Source organism: Lytechinus pictus, chromosome 5 (genome assembly GCF_037042905.1).
Source record: "Lytechinus pictus isolate F3 Inbred chromosome 5, Lp3.0, whole genome shotgun sequence".
Lineage (NCBI taxonomy): Eukaryota > Metazoa > Echinodermata > Echinoidea > Temnopleuroida > Toxopneustidae > Lytechinus > Lytechinus pictus.
In genome coordinates, this window is record NC_087249.1 from 22,871,056 (window position 1) to 22,892,618 (window position 21,563).

General features: G+C 36.3%; 1 protein-coding gene across 2 annotated transcripts; it reads left to right on the forward strand.

Moving 5' to 3' along the window:
- Positions 1–4,061: 4,061 nt before the first annotated feature.
- On the forward strand, positions 4,062–20,315 carry LOC129262259 (peroxisomal membrane protein 11B-like). 2 transcript variants are annotated; one of them, XR_010293697.1, is made up of 5 exons: positions 4,066–4,177; positions 10,036–10,132; positions 13,239–13,354; positions 16,346–19,662; positions 19,718–20,315. XR_010293697.1 is itself a non-coding variant. In XM_064100050.1 (4 exons), the coding sequence occupies exons 2-4, from the start codon at positions 10,062–10,064 to the stop codon at positions 16,954–16,956; spliced, it is 798 nt and encodes a 265-aa protein (XP_063956120.1). In that variant the 5' UTR covers positions 4,062–4,177; positions 10,036–10,061; the 3' UTR covers positions 16,957–20,315. The 2 variants fall into 2 exon arrangements, 1 of the variants encoding a protein (XP_063956120.1); XM_064100050.1 differs by having other exon boundaries at positions 4,062–4,177; positions 16,346–20,315.
- The last annotated feature ends 1,248 nt before the right edge of the window (positions 20,316–21,563 follow it).

The window sequence follows — 21,563 nt, forward strand, 5'->3', positions numbered from 1 at the left end:
AACAAAATATTCTTCAGGATATTTTTTAAGGGGGACTGCCCTCCTCCCTGAAATACCCCCCCCCCCTTACATGTATAGCAACGTGCATTTTTTATCTGAATAGTCCATCTTATATATTCGGGACATTGATCTCCCCCCCCCCTCCTCTCGGCTCTCTCTCTCCCCTCTCTCCCTCCCTCCCCCCTCTCTCTCTCCCTTTCGTTCTCCATCCACTTAAAATTTCTATTTAAAAACTCAACAAGTAAATTAATGTAGTTACCATACGAAAACATAATGAAGTTATTTATTTTTTAATTTCGGCAATATTTCTTGAAAAGGGGGGTTTCATTCATGCCGTTGTGAATATGCAGTAGATGGACTGCATTTATTACCCCCCACTTCCTCTTATGTAATTTTGTTTTAAAAAATAATAATATTTCCATGCATTTGCGTAAAACATGTTTCCTTTGAAACAGAATAAGTTTCAGCAATGATCATCAAACACAGTAAATCAGTATTTAATCCTATTTGTTTACATTCTTGGAGTATCAAATTTTGATAATCATAATTTCATCTAATAAAATACAACGGAATATATCATTGTTTTTATTTACGAAAGTACACATACTGCTACTCATAAAAAGTAAAAAACAAATATGTTGGAGAATGTTGTGAAATTTGAAAATGCTGTACAAATATCAATTAATTGCTGTTTTAATCTGCTTACTATGTACCAAAATTATGTAATTCAGTTGCAGAAGTCCCCTGGCAATTTAAAAAAACAAAACGAGAGAAGATGCAGTAAAAACGCTGTTTAATTTTGTACAACTTGACAGTATAGTTGTTTAACAAATGTATTTACCAGTTGTTGAACAGTTTAATCAACTATGCTTATAATCTGCAGATTAAATATGAAGCATTCAATGATGCTGTATAAGCTCTTTAAAACTTGTTTCAACTGTTAAACCAGTATTGTAAATGTAAAGTTATACAGGGTTGTATAAATTGAAACAGTGTCACGCCTGTAAACACGGACAGGCAAAAATAGAGATGGCGCTGTGTACTTTCGTTCGGTTCGGTACCAAAGAGATATTAGTTTGCTATAGCGTTATTAGTATATATTGATTGATTGATTCTTTATTTCCATGCAAAAGATAAATCATACAACAGAAAATATATTGACAATATTTCACGGTAAAATAACAATAAACAATCATTGCATGGGAGGGGACCGTCATAAGCACAAAGGCTTGAAAAAGAAAAAAAAATATCTTTATGTTCGGTACATTAAGGTCGAGTCCACCGGTCCTTAGAAAAATGTTGATTTTAATAAATAAAGAAAAATCAAAAAAGCATAACGCTGAAAATTTCATCAAAATCGGATGTAAAATAAGAAAGTTATGACATTTTAAAGTTTTGCTTATTTTTCACAATACAGTGATATGCACAAATCAGTGATATGCAAATGAGAGAGTCGATGATGTCCGTCACTCACTTTTTCTTTTGTTTTTTATTGTTTGAATTATACAATATATTTTCATTTTTTTACAGATTTGACATTAAGTACCAACTTGACTGAACCATACAGTATCAAAACAATGCTAATTCCACATAATTTAGGGAGGATTTTATCTTTGTTTCACGTGACAATGAGGAGAAAATTAGAATATTTCATACAACAAAATACAAAAGAAATAGTGAGTGGATGACGTCATCAGTCTCCTCATTTGCATACCGACCAGGATGTGTATATAACTGTTTTGTGAAAATAAGCGAAACTTTAAAATGTCATAACTTTCTTATTTTACATCCAATTTTGATAAAATTTTCAGTGTTATGCTTGTTGGATTTTTCTCCTTTTATTCAAATCAACTTTAGGTTGGTGTGGACTTGTCCTTAATAACGCATAGATCTCTATGGTTAGGTACCATAGAGATCTCCATATTGCAAATCGATTGATTTTGCCAATTGATTCGACCGATGTATGTTCAGATAACAGATAATCTATTCCATAGGCGGATCCAGGGTGCTGAAGCGGCCGCCCCCTCCAACGACCAGGATACCAAAGCAAATGGGGGGAAAAGACGAAAAGGAAAAAGGATAGGAGAGAAGAAAGTGAAGAAAATGGATAAGAGGAGGAGGAAAAGTGAATGAAACAGTTGAAAGAAGGAGAATAAATAAAATAGAAAGAAGTCAAATCGTAAAAAAAATAAAACTAACGATTTCTCTCGCGCTAAAAAATTCCCTTGAGTGAGATTACAATCTGCTCACGAGGATATCAAGGGGGTTAAAATATTTTGTTTTTAAGTCAATATGCGCACTTTTTTCTGTTCGCGATTTCCAAGTTTTCATTATAATTTTGCTTCAGCAATTACGCGTCATGTTCAAGATTACAAAATAGTACTGAATATTAAAACATTTTTCAACTCGATACGTAACATAATTAGTCGCTCATACAGTCATAGCAATGTCCCCTTTTCAAGTCAAAAGGCCCATATCACATATTATCATCGCTTTGTATTCGCAATAGTTGTTTAATACGCTTCATTTTTTATGATTTACAAAAGGTGCCTATATAGAATGCCTCGATTTGTGGTTTAAATCGCCAAAAAAAATCATCTCGCCAAACAGTGGTCAACTTGTTACCTTTCGGGTCAGTATTTTTATATCAAAAATTTTAGCTCGCGCTTCAAGTTCGCACTAACAATGAATGTTTCTTGAGATATAGGTTCTTTATTAAAAACGTGCTTCAATCGGAATATTTAGCCCGAACTTCGCACTCGCATCAAATTAGTTTTATACGCATTCTGTTCGGGTCTACAAAAAGTACTTAGTAACTTTGTCGAATTCGAAGGTCGGAATAACACAATTTAAGCTCGCACTCGCATTATTTAATTCGTGATATAAACCTCGTGAGTCACTGCAAACAGTCATAAACTTGTACGGGGTTTTCCAACTGTTTTTGTTTCCCTTTACATATTTTACCGGTATGTTTTACTCGTCTAAATAAATACAAATAAAAACAGGTCACTGTTTGGGTCAGCATATTGGAAATTTCAGCTCGCGCTTCGCGCTCGTATTAATTGTTAAATTATTTTGGCATCTTAATCATGTTTGAAAAAATGCTCAAATAGTGGATGTTTAACTAATTTTCAGGTCCTTATATACATTAAATATCCACTAATTTTGATTTCGCGCTTGCAAAATTGATGGAGACTTAATAAGATACATTATCGTGTTTGTAAGATTAAAGTTGTACTTTAATCTTCAGTTTTTAGTAACAGGACTACCCCCAGCAAAAAAATATCAGCTTTTAGCATCTGATCTCTAGGAAATGCTGGTGAAATATATGATTTTCCATCAAACAAGTAAATTAAGCCCCCCCCCCAAAAAAAAAGTAATTATACACACATTCCCTTTAATATCTAGCCGATATTATTTGTTGATTTGCCCATGCAGTCACTCGATGAAAAATATTCAGTAACAATGTAAGTCTATCCTAACCGCTTCACATTTCCAGTGGCGGCTGCACGATTTTTTTTATATATTTTTTTAAAGCAGGAAGGGGGGGGCAAAGGATCTACAGGGGAAATTCCGTCCCACGCCCCCTCCCCCCCCCCCCCCCCTCCCCGGTGTCGCAAGTAGCGTAATGATGATTATGGTGATGACGATACTCGTCATAATTATGATTCATCATATTTAAATATGATGTTCGATCTTAAACTATTGGGGATGATATTAACACGTCAGCCCCCCCCCCCGCCGATCGACTTCCATATACGACCCTGACCCCCCCCCCCCCCCCATCGAATCCCCTCACCATGATAATCATATTGTTATTATATTGTTATTATTATATTGATCATCATCATCATCATGATCATCATCATGATCATCATCATCAATTTCATAATGATTACTCGTGATGATAACACGTCAGGCCACCCCCCCCCCCTCCCTCCGCCCCTGCCTTTTCTTGTACATGCATTACTAGCATTATGAGGCCATCCAGGGGCGCGGTCGTCTGATGCGCCGTGCCTGGGGGGGGGGGCGGTTCAGAGGATCTCGAGGAGCCGGAGTTTGTCTACGACAGGTCACATGTTCGCTCGCGTTGGCTTGAATTAATTGGGAAGGGAAGACTCCCGGCTAGGCCTATGGTCTTGTTCTGTACTTTAAAACATTCGAGTTTGGTCTGTTGGTAAGTACAGTTCACTGCCGAGTGTATTGTATTTCTAATTTACTAATATGGATTTAAATTGTAATAAGTTCCACAGTTTGCGAGTTTTGTCCCGGTACCTCTTGTTAAATCATTCAAACCTCGCACAACCATAATGAAGCCGGCGATTTCATTTAAGTGCAATACGGATACAATATCACGGGATCGTGATTTTCGCTATTCGTTTACATGTGTGACGAATCGCACACGCTGCTGATAGTAATTGTACAAATTTTTGTCGTTTTCACACACACCAAATTTTCTGCCTAGCCCTAGTAATTGGAAAGGTTTTATTATAATTGCACTTAGGCAAAAGGCACTCATTGAATGAACAAGGTTATGATATTATAACCTAACCCAGGGAGCTCCGGCCCGCTTCGCGGGCCGGAGCCCGGCCCAGGTCAGGACTCGTCCATGTAAAATTGTAATAATACGACTAAAAAAGTATGAGGCAGACATCGGGTCTAGTCTCCAAAATTGGGTAGAATGGGGTCGCAATAGGTGAATAGCACTCCAAATAAAAGGGGAAAAAATACATTATGCACTTACCTCGATTATATTGATGAAGGTCATTGGAACACAGAATCCTGGCAGTAGAGGCGCACGGCCAATATTGCCTTGGTTGGAGACTGTCTCCAATGTGGGAGATTATCTCCAATATCAGAGACTTTTGTAAAGAATTTGGGTATCCAATTTCAGAGACGGTCTCCAATTTCCTTTGTTTACATTTGCTGCAAAAGGATTACCTTGGCGGCAAATAAAAGTGTGATAAGCAGATTCCTCATGAAAAATTACCCTTTTTCACCGTCTACTTTAAAAATTCACCGTCTACTTTTGTTTTGATAAGGATTTTTGTTGTCAATCACACACAAAACAAATGGGCTTTTGACCTCAGTGAGACAAAATTTTGGGTGGAAAAAATCATGCTTTTGTTGGTGTTGTTTCTTTTGTCCTTTTGCAAAGCAAGTCTCCAATGTGGGAGATTGTCTCCCCAATTGGTGAGTCTCCCATATTGGCAGTGCGCCTCTACTGCCTGGGGCCCATTTCTCAACACCGTCATAAGTCTAACTACATGAGACTCTAACTTCTTGACTAAATCAGAGATAGTGAGCTACTTGTCCGCTATCCGTTTCACGAAGCCCTCTTTGCCAAGATCGGGGACAACAACCTGAATAAATACTTATGACACCTCCGAACCTGTCATAACTTTTTTCTACTGATGCAGTGACATCACGTGGGTAGACACCCACGGGTACATTACCGCCGCCGTGTGCACAGGATAACCACTGGCACGGCACTTGCAATAAGTTTATTCGTCTTGTCTAAAAATTAGAAATAGATACCTATTTAAATTGAGATAAGCTTTGGATATGAAACTTACCAAACTGTCTTTCTGGTACTTTATATCGATGATTTTTCTTAAAGTCGAAGCAGGCATGGAGCTAATTCGCTGGTTTTCTCTATACGCACAGAGAGGGCGCGCGATATTATTTAATAAACTTGCTTGTTTACGTCAGATCAGCTGTACTGCTGGTTGCGTTCTAGGCGCTCCGCATTTTTTTCGCTGTTTAGCGTTATTTTATGATGTAGCGCCATCAGCGATTATACGTGAGATGCAACCTGTTGATTTTTTTGGTACAATTTCCTATTATGCGCCGACGACTTGAATCTAGACTGTTCGATAGGAAAAATTCGCATTTCGATTGTTTGCGTAATTTCCACCGCAGTATTAAGGATCGGACGGAGTGTCTTGGCTGAGATTTAGAGGTAAACGTTTAAAATCCCTTTTTATAAATACGTTCAAGCACATTTTTTAAATTAAATTAAATAATAAGATTTAGATTAATAAATTTAGTATATTGTGAAGATTTTGGCGTGTTTCATTCTATCACATTCGTGTGATGAATGAAAACGTCAAAATTCATTATGAAATGACATGCGTTGTGCGAGGTTAGTATAACTAACCTCGCATGCTTGTGTGAGTGGTGGGTAGACTATGACATGCAAAAGTGCCTTGAAATTTGAAAATTATCTTACGTAATCAATCATATAAGTTGAAATTATATTGCAAAACAAGTGGGATAAATCATTCAAAAATAATTGTATGGCATAGCATAAAAACTGTTGGTAAAATGCCTCATTCATTTTAAAATAGTAAAACAATTGAATTGATAAAGATTCTACTGCGTCAGGCCATCCATTTACTGGACTCGTATTCATTGTTTTCAGACCCTTATTAACATTTTGATAAATTCTATATCTTTAATTTATGCATAGAATTTGTCGAATTGTATGTTTCTGTATCAAAAATTTTAAACAATTTATGTTACACTATATTTTGATGTTTTGAATCATAAAAAAACATACAATTATCATCCTTTTACAAAGAAAACTTTTATGGTTTACTTCCGTATCTAGGTAAACTATTAAAATTTGATATCCCGGGGGTACCCGTCTCAACATTCACAAGTGATTTTTTAGTCATGAATTGAATTATTCATGATTTCATTTTTTCAGCAATTGATTGCTCAATTCTTCATAGTTTAGGTATTTGTGGTGCATATTTTTCCTCTGCTATATTTTGATTAGATGTATCTCCAAATTCATCACATTATTTGCAGTTTAATAACAATTTTCATTTTGAAAATTATGCTCTTTTGTGACTAAGGCTACGTCTCGTCTGCTCTTTCTACCGATAGCAGGCCTCTACAAAAAAAAATTTTGAAGAAAAAATTTGCTTGCCCGATAGAAAAAACTGCTTGCCCAATTTTTTTTATAATTTTATTATGACGGCACTACTATTATTTTTAAAGGTCATACAAAATAACAACAATTGAGAATCATGTATAGTATAAAAGAACACACATTTAAAAGTTTACTCAGCAACGTAGGCCTTAGCCTCTTGTCGAGGCCATGTCGGCTGCTTTCCGAGCAAACATGGCTAAGCAAGGGATATAGCGAAGCAGAGCGCCGCGAGACAGGGCCTCTTGACATCTGAGCCGAATTTTACTGAATTTTTTTATTGTTTTTACCAATATTCCGACCAAGAACTGGTCGATGAAAATCATCCAATGAGAGCGCGGGCCGCTATGACTTCATATTGAATATTCATGAGCTCATCTTGAATGGCCACCCGTGGATTCTTGGCGAAGAGTGACGACGAAATATCAAAGAGCATTGAATATGCCACTAAAATGCTGAATATTGACCGATTTTATAAGGATTTGCAAGTCAATGAAATTAAATCTGCACTGAAAGGACGAGATGTTTAAAGTTGTAAATCTAATCACAGGATATGGGAAAAATGTAATATTTCATGCGATTCCACTATGCGTCGATCGGGGCGTCGATTATCGATCTCCACTGTGCATTGAGGGAATGCTGGAGCGGAGTTGCTTCCCCTTGACTCGAGTCTGACCAGCGGCTGACCAGTATCTCCCGGGAAGTTTCGGGGCTGTGATGGGTCTGTTACTGCCAGTACTAGTAGTAGCAGTAGTAGTACCACTACTTGTAGCATTTTGCTGGTTATATCCCCTTTAGTGTCCCACAATTAAATGAATCCCCTGCAGAATAGTGGACTACTATAGTATTCCGAATCCCGAACGAAACGGCTTTGACATTTCATTGGTTTACTATAGGTGACCGGTAATATCATGACTCATGTATATTCATTAGGAAGACGTTCCTCATGAATATATAATTCAGCTCAGATGTCAAGAGGCCCTGGCTCGCGCCAGGCCTAGAAGCGAATTAGGAAATCTCTCGCTTCGCTCGGGAAGCAGCCGCCAGGGCCTCAACAAGAGGCTACGTAGGCCTGAGTCATTACGTTTATTTTGAAAAAACTTTTCGCTATTTATAAATGGGCGTTTAAGGTTAAAAAAAACACCTTAACAATCTTTAAATCCACGGAATGTTTGTCTGTTTGCCATATTTCCTTAGAATTGTTTTGATTTAGTTGGAAACTATAAAGAAAGCCAGTGAAAAATATTCAGCTCTTGATTGACTCTGAAAAAGATCGTTCTATGATGTTAAAAAAAAAAATCATAAAAAAAAGTGGAGTGGCTAAAATTTCACATTTTGCATCTTTAAATCCATGAAATGGTCATTTATTTTCCATATTTCCTTGAATTTTTTTTTAATTAGTTGGAAACTATCAAGAAAATTAAGAATATTCACCTCTCTCTTGTCTTTTCTTCATCATTTTATGATGTTACACCATAGAGATATATACTAATAACTAGTAATACATCTCTATGTGTTACACTCGGTCAATATTTTTTTATTGTAGTCCCACATGTAGACTTTCACGTTTTTTTTCATGCAACATGAAAGTCTACATGTGGGACCACAATAACAAAAAACATTTACCGAGTGTAAGCATCATCATAAATCAGAGTCAAGAAAGAGCTGAATAATCTTCATTTTTTCGGTAGTTTCCAACTAAATCAAAACAATTTCAAGGTAATATAGAAAATAGATGGCCGGGCCATTTTATGGATTTTTGCAAAAATAAAATGTGAAATTTTAGCCACTGCTTGAGTTTCACGTCACATGACCAAGGTCAAAGGTCATTTAGGGTCAATGAACTTTGGCCAAATTGGGGGTATCTGTTGAATTACCATCATAACTTTGAAAGTTTATGGATAGATCTGATTCATGAAACTTGGACATAAGAGTAATCAAGTATCGCTGAACATCCTGTGCAAGTTTCAGGTCACATGATTAAGGTCAAAGGTCATTTAAGGTCAATGAACTTTGGCCAAGTTGGGGGTATTTGTTGAATTACCATCATAACTTTGAAAGTTTATTGGTCTAGTTCATAAAACTTGAACATAAGAGTAATCAAGTATCACTGAACATCCTGTGCGCATTTCAGGTCACATGACCAAGGTCAAAGGTCAATGAACTTTGGCCATAATGGGGGTATCTGTTGAATTACCATCATAACTTTGAAAGTTTATGGATAGATCTGATTCATGAAACTTGGACATAAGAGTAATCAAGTATCACTGAACATCCTGTGCAAGTTTCGCGTCACATGATCAAGGTCAAAGGTCATGTAAGGTCATTGAACTTTGGCCATTTTAGAGGTAATTATTAGATTGCTGTCATAACTTTCAAATTTTATAGATATAGTGTATAAAATGTGGTTATAGGGGTAATCAAGTTTCACTGACAAGTTTTAGGTAACATGATCAAGGTCAAATGTCAATGAACGTTGTATTGTTTCATTATATGAATGGTGTTTTTTGTGAATAATTATTTGATAGTAGTTTTCAAAGTCAGCACTGCTGCTATATTGAATCGCGTGATGCCGGTGAGACCGCCAGAGGCATTCCACTTGTTTGTTTTATTTGTCATCGCTTTGAATGTTTTCCTTAAAGTATTATCGTCAGCAAAAATAATATAAAAAGTATGTTTTTTTTAGTTATTGCATTTATTGGTTTCTATATTTTATCAAACAATCATGGGAATTGCGCATACAATGAATAAAGAATCTAGTTAAAATTATACCGACAAGCTGAATTAAGATTGTGAATTGTATTCGCGCCACCAACGACCTTCCTTTTATTTCCGTGGAAGAGACATGCAAAGCCACTTTCCAGGCCGGGGTAAGCGATTTTGCTCTTTTTAATGTGCTTTTTGTATAAGAAATATTTAAAAAATTGAAAATGGAACGCTTTTCACCAGAAAAAGCCCTGGTGAGTAGCGGAATGAGTTTCGGTTAACATTCTGTTTAATTTATTTTTCTCCTTTCCAACACAACATTTTATGACCAAGGCTGGATTCCCCTTTAACTATCCAGTGTATGTATTAAAGGAAGATACTGTTCTTTGCAGGTTTTTACGATCACTCTGAGACAAATATGGAGGCATCATTAGCAGCCAATATCATCAGTTTTCTTGGCAAAACAGGTGGAAGAGACAAACTATACAGGTAAACCATTTAATGAGTAAATAGAATTATCATACTTCATTCAAATAATTTTGTCTGCATGCCTCGGTCTTCATTTCCCCTTGTACTGTATCCATGTACACTTTCAATCATGCATACACATGATAAAGCAATGAGAATGTATACATGTAAGATGGAAAAATAGCATTGTTCCTGCTTCTTTGGAAGGAAAATGACTTGGTTGATCTTTTTGCCCCATGATTATTACCCAGGGGGGGGGGGTATACTTCCATTGACGAGTGGATACCATGCGTGACCATGGGGTTTCGAAAAGCACCCAAGCAAGTGTTTTCCATGTTCTGAAAATGCACCCCTAACAAGTATTCACGTGTGAAACCCTATCCTTAACAACTATTGGAAATAAAACGGTACCCTTGACATGGATTCCCTGAATTGACCCCCTAAACAAGTACGGACATGATCACGGACGTCGGCTTTACCTTTACTTTTATTGGGTTTAGTACCACCCCACACACTTCGCTCAAATCGGACCCTAAACACGTAGTGTTGGGGCAAAATCCTTTATTATAAGTAAAGTCTTTTTATACCCTCACAAATTGGACCGTAAACACAGTTTTCCTAGCGAAATATATATCCTTTTTAAAATACTTTAGTGTTTTTGACACCCTTATTACGTTATGTACGTAACGTGCCCTATCTTGAAAAAGAGATCCTTTTTGCGGGTTTTTGGGTCATGCATGGTATCCACTTGTCAAAGTGCCCCCCCCCCCCCGGATTATTATGTGGACTCTTGTTGTGTGCGCTTGAAAATAATCCACAATTATCATTATTATTATTTAAGCAGTGATTCACAAGAGTCCATATACATGTAAATTATGTAATAATCATGGGGCAAAATGATCAACCAAATCACATTTCCTCCATGAAGAAGCAGGAACAATACTCTTTTTCCATCTTGTACGTTCTCATAGCTTTATCATGTGTATGCTTGATCGAAAGTCTACGAGGACTCATGTGAACTTTGCTGTGCTGTAATTTAAAGTCCCTATTTTCTTGGTGATTACTGTACTTCTGTAGATAATCTTATTCCCCAAATCATATTTGCAAAACACTTGATTCTGGTCAAGGTTCAAATAAATGCAGATAGTGTTAAATCTATTTATGATTTATCTTTTTGTTTCCATTTTAAGTGTGACAATACCAGAAATTTGTTTACTTCATTTTTACTCTAGTATCTGTCATTATTAAAGCAATATTGACTAGCCTCGGGGTGATGCGACATATATCGCCCAAACTAGATTTATATCGCCCGAGTCGTAGACGAGGGTGATATCAATTTAGTGAGGGCGATATATGTCCTTTCGCCCCCAGGCCAGTCAATATTGCTATTATTAACCAAATCAGACATCTAGAGCAAAAATCGTTAAAATTTAGATATTTTAAATTTTAAGAATGAGAATCTAGTTTATCATGTTGAGCAGACTGGGCCTCTGAACTTTACCATTGTGACATAATTGAAATGACGCGTCCCTGGCCTAGGGACGCAGTATCCAGCGTTGTCTTAACTTGATTACCATTATGACGTATAGCTCTGCGCGGTCCAAGGACGCGTGCAAAAAACGCGTAGAATACCCGGATATTAGCGCTGCCTTTTATTGCCCGCTACATTTCCACGCATTTTCTCATTGACTTTCCTGAGCGGGCAATAAATTGGGCCAGTGGATAAACAATTGGAATTTTATTGACCGGCCATAAGGCAACAATGTTTCAAAGTTGCCCTGCTCAGATGTCTGATACGGTTAATAATATATTATATCCTCAACATTTATAATCATTTTCTCTGTGACTGGAAGCCTGATATAATGCAGTCAATCTTATTAATAAGCCCCATGACCAATCACTAAGCTGCATGTGGAGCGTTGTGGCCCAGTGGATTAGTCTTCGGACTTTGAAACAGAGGGTCGTGGGTTCGAATCCCAGCCATGGCGTAATTTCCTTCAGCAAGAAACTAATCCACAATGTGCTGCACTCAACCCAGGTGAGGTAAATGGGTACCGGTAGGAAGTAATTCCTTAAAAAGCTGTGTGCGCTATGAACGCCTAGCTTAGCCGGGTAATATAGGAGCGCCTTGAGCACCTAACAAGGTGGATATGTGCGCAATATAAATATCCTATATTATTATTATTATATTGCTGTTTTCTTTATGTGACTTTCAACCATTCACAGTGGTTTATTGACTTTGTTAAAATATCCTATGTGATGGGATGATTGCTCATTCTCTTGATTTTTCACAATTTCTGTGCCATAAAAAAATAACCATGATTGCCACAATTGCCTTGAACTAAATCAGATCTGGTTTCTGTTTCATAAAGAATTTAAATTAACAAATTATGTAAATTTTTGTGACAAATCTGACAAATCATTTTATGAAATGGTTTCAAGATCTGATAATTCAGTCATTAACAATGCCTGTTTTAATAGCTTGTTGTATGCAAGCCAATGGGAGGCTGAATGTGCAACATTTGTACCGTTGCACACGTAGTGGCGGACATTGCTGTCCAAAATGTACCATAGCATGGCTTGGGAGGTAACGTCAAAGTATGCACTTTAATATTCTTTTTTTAATACTCTTCATTTTTATCATGGAACTATTGAGGGATAAAATGGGTTTATTTTCATTTGGTCCGATCCCAATTCATCAAATTGCCAACTCGTCTACTAGCATTTGGTCTACCATCAGCTCATGCACTATCCACATGGTCTAATTGCCAAAATCGTCCACCCACCATTTTGTCTAATAACCAGTTGGTCCAATAGCCATTTTGTCCATATACCATTTGGGTAAAATGAATGAAAATAAAACGAATATTAGACCAACTGGTTATGAGACAAAATGGTCATAGACGGGCTGATGATTAGACAAAGTGATGATTGGACCAAAAATGGTTGTTAGACGAAATGTTGGTGGACAGAATGGCATTGAGGTAGACCATGTGTTGAGTGGACAAGTTGGCAGTAGACGAATTGGTAATTTACCATTAAGTGTCCCTTCAAGCCCCTCCTCTGTTCTCAAGCGATTTCAAAATACCAATAGCTTGTTAAACCTCATATTTTCTCTCTGCTACAGGACTTGTCAGTATGGAAGCAGATTTGTGTGGTGGTGTGTACAGGAGAGCAAACGTGATCCAGAATTGGTGAAGAAGCTGAAGGGTTTAGACTCCCATCTGAGCACCAGTAGGAAATGTAAGCATCCAGGTCATACATGTACCTTAAATATTTAAATTGTTCATATTTTTAGTAATAAACTATTATTTTTTTTGTAAATCTTTTTCATGTAAAAACAAGCAAGCTACATTCATAAAGTAATTTGTGGTTTGGGTTTATAGGATTTTTTTTTTTTTTATTCAAATATTTTGGCTATATCTCAACATGAAATACTACATAACTCTTTGGTGACAAGTCCCAGAAAATGCTAGCCAAAATCCAAGATGGCCACTGGCCCAATTTTTTTCCTGAAAAACCTTTGTTTACATGTACATGTATCTGCATGTATGGTGTTTTATCCTTTGCTGGGGGGGGGGGGGGTCAGTAATCTACATGTTACTGTGCATGCAGGAATAGCCACAGACAGTTTGAAGATGACTTGATTGCATTTCTAACCAAATTTTCTGCCTTGTCATCCAAAAAGGGTAGATTAAAAAGCAGGGGGAAATTATCCATGAACTCGGGATGTACATGTACATTATTCTTCCCAGAAATGCCATACACTAGGACAATATATCAAAATTGGGCTGGTAACAACCAAAAAATTACACGGGGGCGGCGGGCGAATTCGCCCCGGAAAGTCCAAAAAGAGCCCCGAAAAAGGGCTAAAAACATTCACACGAGGGCGACTGCAAAACCCATAATCGCCCCCGTCAACACTGTATATTTCACAGTGGCAAATTGTCCATAGACTGTGTACAACGAATAGACCGTCTCGGCTCAGCGAATCGGAGACCGCTGATTGGCCAATTGCGCAGATCACGTCATGACTACGTGTTCGCCAAAATAATTCCTTCGGACTGCGTGCGAAAGTATCGATAGCGATAACGATATCCGGTCACATTGTCTACGCGGGAAATGGTCTTGGTTCGTGATCGGATCGCTCCAGTATCGATCGAAAATTATCAAGACTCGGCAATTTCATGCATATTCACGCGACGCTCCAAAACCCGGAAATCAATTGACTTTGTACACGTTGCGATAGACTCTACAAACTCCAACGAACACGATGCTATATCAACGCTAATTCGTAAGATTTTGACCGAAAATCAAGAAGTAATCGAAATTCGCTTACCTGTTCGGTATTGGTGAGAAAATAGATCCTCCGAGAATACCTTTCATAATTCATATAAATTATAGGAAAGTGAAATTCTAGGTCGATTTTGGTACGAGGTGATAGAGTATTGCACACTTGTTTTGGTGGAATACTGTGTGGGGCTATGGAAGGCTTGCACTGCGCATGCTTACTATATTTTCATTCATAAATTGGCTCTCGGCAGTGGCTGGATGACGTCATGTAATAAGCAAAATATACACGCCCGCTAGCGTTGAACGCACCGCTATCCGAGCCTGCAGCAGAGCAGCCCTGCTGACCAGCATCCCTTCAATGTGGCACACACACACACACACACACAAACGCAAAAAAGCCGCGAAATAGCTCCAGAAATTGTAGCCCTGGAAAGTGGAAAAAGAGCCCTGGAAAATGAAAAAGTAGCCCTGGAAAAATTTTAAGTTTCTCCAAAAAGAGCCCTGGAAAGAAAAAAAGTAATTTTTTGGTTGGCTGGTAAGCTCAAGTACAGGTATTAGTAGCCCAAGACCAAGAATCCCCCCCCCTACAAAGATATGTTGTTGTTGTTTTTTCAAACCAAAGTTATCTGAAACATCTTTTAGCAATATATATCTGTTTCAACAACATGATTGCCAGCCAAAAGCCTGAAATCTAATACTAGGGATGTGTGGTGAAAAAAATATATATGCCAATATGTTGCACAAATCCAGGGGAAATTGGGCATAAAGTTTTCTTCTCAGGGCTATTGACACAACTCTTGTGTCAAATGAAAGCAGGATAAATTCATTGCATTTAAAAAGTTGTGTAGATCTTTGAAAGAAATTAATTACATGTAGGTATGACAGTATTTTTCAGACACTATATGGATTGCATGGACTATTGAGCTGATCATTCTTAGGTGTTGAATTATTGTTTTAGTATGTGTAGTGTGCAGCGCTTTGTGACCGAAAGGATAAGGCACTATAACAAATGACTATTGGATTGGAAACGCTATCATGGAGTGACCACATTGGGCTACACTGTACATGTATTGATGAATACCATCTTTGGATCACACCTAATAGACATTCTTAGCCATCATTCTGCCACAAAGTTTTGATTTCAGTTGTTTTATTATTTGCCTTCAGGCATTGCCATAAGTTTTTCATGTTAATTTTCCTTATTAATTTTAATCAAATACTGGAAAGGACACAGAAGGGCTGTAAAATATGTAGATAATTCATACCTACATGTAAAGGTGGTAAAGCATTTTGTATTTTGTGTCCAATTATATGTATAAGCCATCACCAGTACAAATTCAATACAATGTTTGGTTCAAGAAGGATGCATGCATTAGCAATGAATTGAGTTTCCTTTTTTAATTCCATGTAATTTCGATAATTTAGCATAATTTACTCTATTATAGACTGTCAAGCTTAAAAAATGTAGGCCTACATCTCATGTTTGAAGTCTCATTTTGGTAATTTTTAGTGCTATCAGTGATTATGAAGGATAATAGATTTGGAACTTTATATGAAAATGTCCAGGCTGCAGGAAAATAATGAATGACTTAACATTGAACCTCTTTGGCTGTAATGAAATATGGTTGTCATTTGTCAAAAACAAAATCAAAGATACCAAGACAGTTTACCTCATGATGTGGTCACAATTAAGAGTCTTAATTTGCAGTTGCAGTTTAGTACATGTAATTTCTTCAATTCTCTGCGCAATTTGTTTCTGTTCTCGAATGATTTACTTGTATTTATATTCAGAGATATTTGGGTAAATTGTTTAGTAGGTATTTGGGTAAATTACTTAATTTGACACATGACAGTCTGCTTTCTTGTGAAATTTTTCAATTTTTAGTGCACTATGAAATGTCAAGATTTAATTGGATTGTTCTTGTTTCTGATTTTATGCAGTACTCAGAATTGGCAAAAGTGTTGAGTTTCTACGGGCAGCACAGAAATCCATCCATCGGTCAGACCCCTTTCTCCAGTTCACTATTACCTTAGCCAATATCAACAAGGCCTCCTATCTACTCATTGACCACCTCTTGTGGATGCATCGGATAGGTCTAGTCAAAGTCAATAGTACGTACTATGGTCATCTATCAAGTCGCTTCTGGTTGGCCACTCTGCTGCTCAGCCTAAGCACAGACCTGTATGCCATTCTTGGTGTCCTTGGTACTCTCCTTCAGACTGATACGACAAAGGTGTCTTTGGACTCTGAGAAAGCCGTGAAGCAGTATTCCAATGGCTCTGCCTCAGGGGCACTTCCTAGCCATGAGACCAATGGCCACAGTAGCCACACGATGCATAGGACCTCACTAAAGCAGGTTTTGACGACACTATTCCGGTATCATCTAGGACTCATTTTGGACACTCTCAAGAACTTGGCCGACTTGTTCCTGCCATTATCATATCTCGGTCACATCAGTATATCATCAGGATTACAAGGTCTCCTGGGTTTAATAAGTTCTATAATTGGAGTGTTGACTGTATGGGATACCAAATATCGATTGGCAATATGAACACATCTCGCAGTATGCAGGGCTCGACACAAGCTTTGTGTATCTGTGGTAAAGTTATTCCAACCTGTATAAGAGCTCAATAGAATTATCTAACTTTTTAATCTTCATAGTCTAACCTTCAAATTGAATTCATATTCAATATCACATGAGAACTTCCATGTCTAAGCCTGCATTTATGTGCTTGTGATGTACATGTATGTCTGTCCCATTTTCATTCTCTTGTCTCTTTATGGAAATAGTGACAATGATCTTGTGAGGTTATAAAGGGGTTTTCTAAAGGTGATAGAAGTTCAATGTGCACAAATCTGGTAGTGTTGAAGGCAGAAATTTTGACTTTAAGATAACATCTATAAGTAGAATTTCAGGTACATGTAGGTGTAACCAAGATAAACAATGATTAAATGGATTATTGACTAACTTTTTTCTCATGGTTTGCCAAGGACTGAGTAAAATTTTATTTATGTTCAGGGTGCTCTGTAAATCCAAGCGATAGAAAAAAATCTATATGTATGTACAAAAGTCAACATTTTATCAACAATGGGAATGCAGGTACAAAGTCCATTTGTTTTATTGTACATTATCAATGCAAGAGGGTAAACATGAAAGGGTTTATTTTCATTTGGTCCAATGCCAATTCATCCAATTGCCAACTCGTCTACTATCATTTAGTCTACCATCAGTTCGTCCAATATCCACATGTTCTAATTGCCATTTCGTCCACTCACCATCCAATAACCAGTTGGTACAATAGCCATTTAGTCCGTATACAATGTTCCATTTGGTCTAGTTAGACTTTAGTGTTAATTGGGCAAAATTGATGAAAATAAAACGAATATTAGACCGACTGGTTATGAGACGAAATGGTCATAGACGAAGTGATGATTGGACCGAACGGTTATTTGACCGAATACTGTACATCTTCTACTTTGAGTGCTACTTCGAGGTTCTGAAGAATAACACAGTACATGTTATACTAGTATTCAGGGTTAGCTTAGCTGCAGGGTCAGCAAATCATGTATTTACTTTTTATACACAAAGGTCAAGTATGGACCCTACCAAATGCGTCAGGAGAATTCAAGGCATTTGTTATCTCGAGTGTTGACATACAGAAGGATTGAACTTTTTTTTCTGCCAAAGTTATAAGTAGGTACCAATATAATCACTAAAATCTTGATATAATCTAGTTGGCCCTGCATATGAACCTGACCGCAGAATCTTGACATTAAAGGGGTTCTCCAGGCTGAAAATAATTATATCTAAATAAATAGAGTAAAATTCACCAAGCAAAATGTTGAAATTCATCAAAATCTGATAACAAACAAGGAAGTTACTGAATTTTTAAAGTTAAGCAATATTTTGTGGAAACAATTATATGCATGTTATCATGAATATTCATCCTTACTTTCCTTTTTCTTATGTTACTACATGAAACCATAATTATTACAGATTTTCATGTGTGTAGGATGTGCCTCCCTTAGTAAAATAAGTTGCAGCAACTTGTGAATATCTAAATGCATTAAATCAGTTGTCAATCCATTTTTTCTATTTTTTGGAGGACAAAATTTGAATGAATATAATTTCATGTAATAGAATAAAAAAGAACAAGTGGAGATACGACATCATTAGTTTGCTCATTGAATATTCATGAAGACATGCATAAAACTGTTTCGCCAAATAATGCAAATCTTTAAAATGTCAGAACTTTGTTGTTCCTTGTCCAATTTTGTTGAAATTTCAGTGTTTTGTTTGTCTAATTTTTCCTTATATTTTCAAATCATATTTATTCTTAGCCTGGAGTACCCCTTTAATGATCTTTGCTTACTATTGAATGTGACAGAACTCTCTTTGAATTTGAAATGTAATGATCTTTTGTAGTTCACCCACTTCATCCAACAACTCATTAAAAATACCTGAAGACAAGTTGTGAAAGCATTCCTTACATATGTTTTAGTCAGGGTTTGTAATGATTTTCAATTAGTGTTGTTTTTTTGTACGTTTATTGACATCAGTCATATAATTCGATGCTATTAATCGATTTGGTACTGGAAGTTTTTCATTTTAATTGTTAGGAATGCTAGAAAGAATATTGTCACCCAAAGATTGCCTTCTAGGAGCTTTGTTCTATGAAATGGAGCAAAAAGTATAATTTCATGAATAAAATAGCATAATTCAATTGATTGATATAAAATAAAACATGAATTTAGTGCAATTTAATATGCAACCGCATAGATTATGCCATTTTCTACCTTTGTGCAAATTTTCATTGTAAACATGCAATCCACGACCAAGATCAAAGGGGGTGCCAAAAAAGCCCCCCCCCCCCCTCCCCCGAATATAAGCTTGCAAAACCCAACGTAGCCCAGGAAAGTTAGGGTTAAAGATCTTTCTTTTTTTTTCTTCTTATTTTGTAACCTGCCTCACACACAGCATTATATACCGTACATGTATTCTTTGAAATACTTCGTACAAAATACCTATATTTTCATTATAAAATTTTACTGCCTTATATGTGTTATGGCATGAATCACTTGTAAATTCTTCTATTTTATGTAGTTTATTTCTTAAATCATTTATATACCTTGATTATGAATTTGTCAAAATATTAATCCAATTTTGCAGCCCTTCAAGAAAATATCTTATTAGTAAATAAAGAGGCTTCAATAGGAGGTAATAATTTATGAACAAATTTTCGGCATTACTCCTATGGTTAAGAACGCATGCTCGATCTGTAATGAAAATTGACTTATGATTTTCATTACAGATCGAGCATGCGATCTTAAACACATACAGTAGGAGTAATGCCAAAAATTTATTCACAATTTAATATCTTATTACTATATGTAGCTTGATTATGTTAGAAAGCAGTAGTATTTTACATTTAATTTGAATTAATTTACAGTAAAGGCTGGCCTGAAAATTGTCAATCATACTCAAATATAACATACATGTATGCAAGAATTTATCAAACCGAGTGTTGGTTGGTTATTAACAATTATTTAATTTGATGTATAACCTGAAAGTAAGAATATTGATTGTGCATGTAATGCCTTATTTGTATATTTTTTTTGTAATTTGCAATTGCAATTCGATTTATTGTTTATATAATACAGTATATGGTACTTGTTTATGGTGGTTTATATTTCAAAGCATTTCATTCAGTACTTTATAAGAAAAGGGATGATGCAATCATCGAAAATCATGGAGTGAGAATTAATCTCTAATTGACATTGTTTGTGATTTGTATAATTTTGCACTTTTGATGTGGTCTATGAATATTCCATTTCAAGAAATGATTTTGTGATAACATGACATCTACATTTAAAATGAAATGAAATAAATGCTTACTTTTTCTTACTTCATTTTCTTGTTACACTAACAGATTCAGTTCCTCTTTCATGTGGTTTTATTTTTCAAAGAATACAGTTACATGTAACTATACATAAGTAGACCTTTCTAAGGTGAATAATCTCCACATTAAAATAGATTTTCCAGACTTCATTATGCAGAACTTGTTATTCACCCTTTTAGAAATCAAATTTCTCCTAAAGCTGCACAGATATTCACCCGAGGCAGAGTTGCCTATAAATCGTCATTTCAAAACGAAAAAAAGGTAAAGAAGGGCAGTAGCACTTCAATCTTAAAGGAGAATGAAACTCTTGGAGCAAGTTAGCTTTTGTGAAAGCAGAAAAATCAAAGAATAAGATCAACAAAAGTTTGAGTAAAAATAGGACTAGCAATAGAAGAGTTATGAGCATTTGAATGTCGAGATCACTAATGCTATGGAGATCCTCCAATTGGCAATGCGACCAAGATCTATGTCACAGATGAACAACTCTCCCCTTTTGGACACTGAAAATATACCCCAAAACATCTCTTTTTGCTCATTCTAATCATATGACAAACGATTCATCAATGATATAATGTTGTGAAACCTCTGTACTTGTCCTCTCATAAAGAGAACACCTCACCTTGTGACAGACGCTATAAAAGTGAGAATATAAGTGAAATAAGTACTGAAGTAATGAGGGAGTTGTACGTGTGTGACATCACAGATCTTGGTCGCATTGCCAATGGGAGGATCTACATGGCATTAGTGATCTCAATATTCAAATGCTCATAACTTTCTTATTATTCATTCAATCTTCCTCAAACTTTCAACAATACGTTTCTTTGATTTTTCTCTTTGATATGGATTCAGCTGGTTTCAAGGGTTTCATTCTCCTTTAATGGTTATGGAGGCAAATTGCAAATGAGTTGTTTGATAACAATGTATGTAAAATATAACAAGAAATTGTCCCGAAATCATAAAAGATATTAAACTTTTGATGGCAGAATTTCCAGTGTGGCATAGTGTTGGGTATAGATGTACAGCATGTGTGAATATTGCAGTATTTGCAGTGTTTTGGCTAGTTCCATAAATTAAGGTGCAAAATATGTGTTAAAATAGGCAAATTCACTGACCACTTTTACCGTCAAAGGCATACATCCGTCTACAAAAAATATATAATTTGGTGGCTTTTATGTGGCTAGCCGCCTTACCTAGTACAGTAGAAAGGGTTTAATTGCTACATTTGAGGGATACATTACCTGCCTTCACTAACTCACAT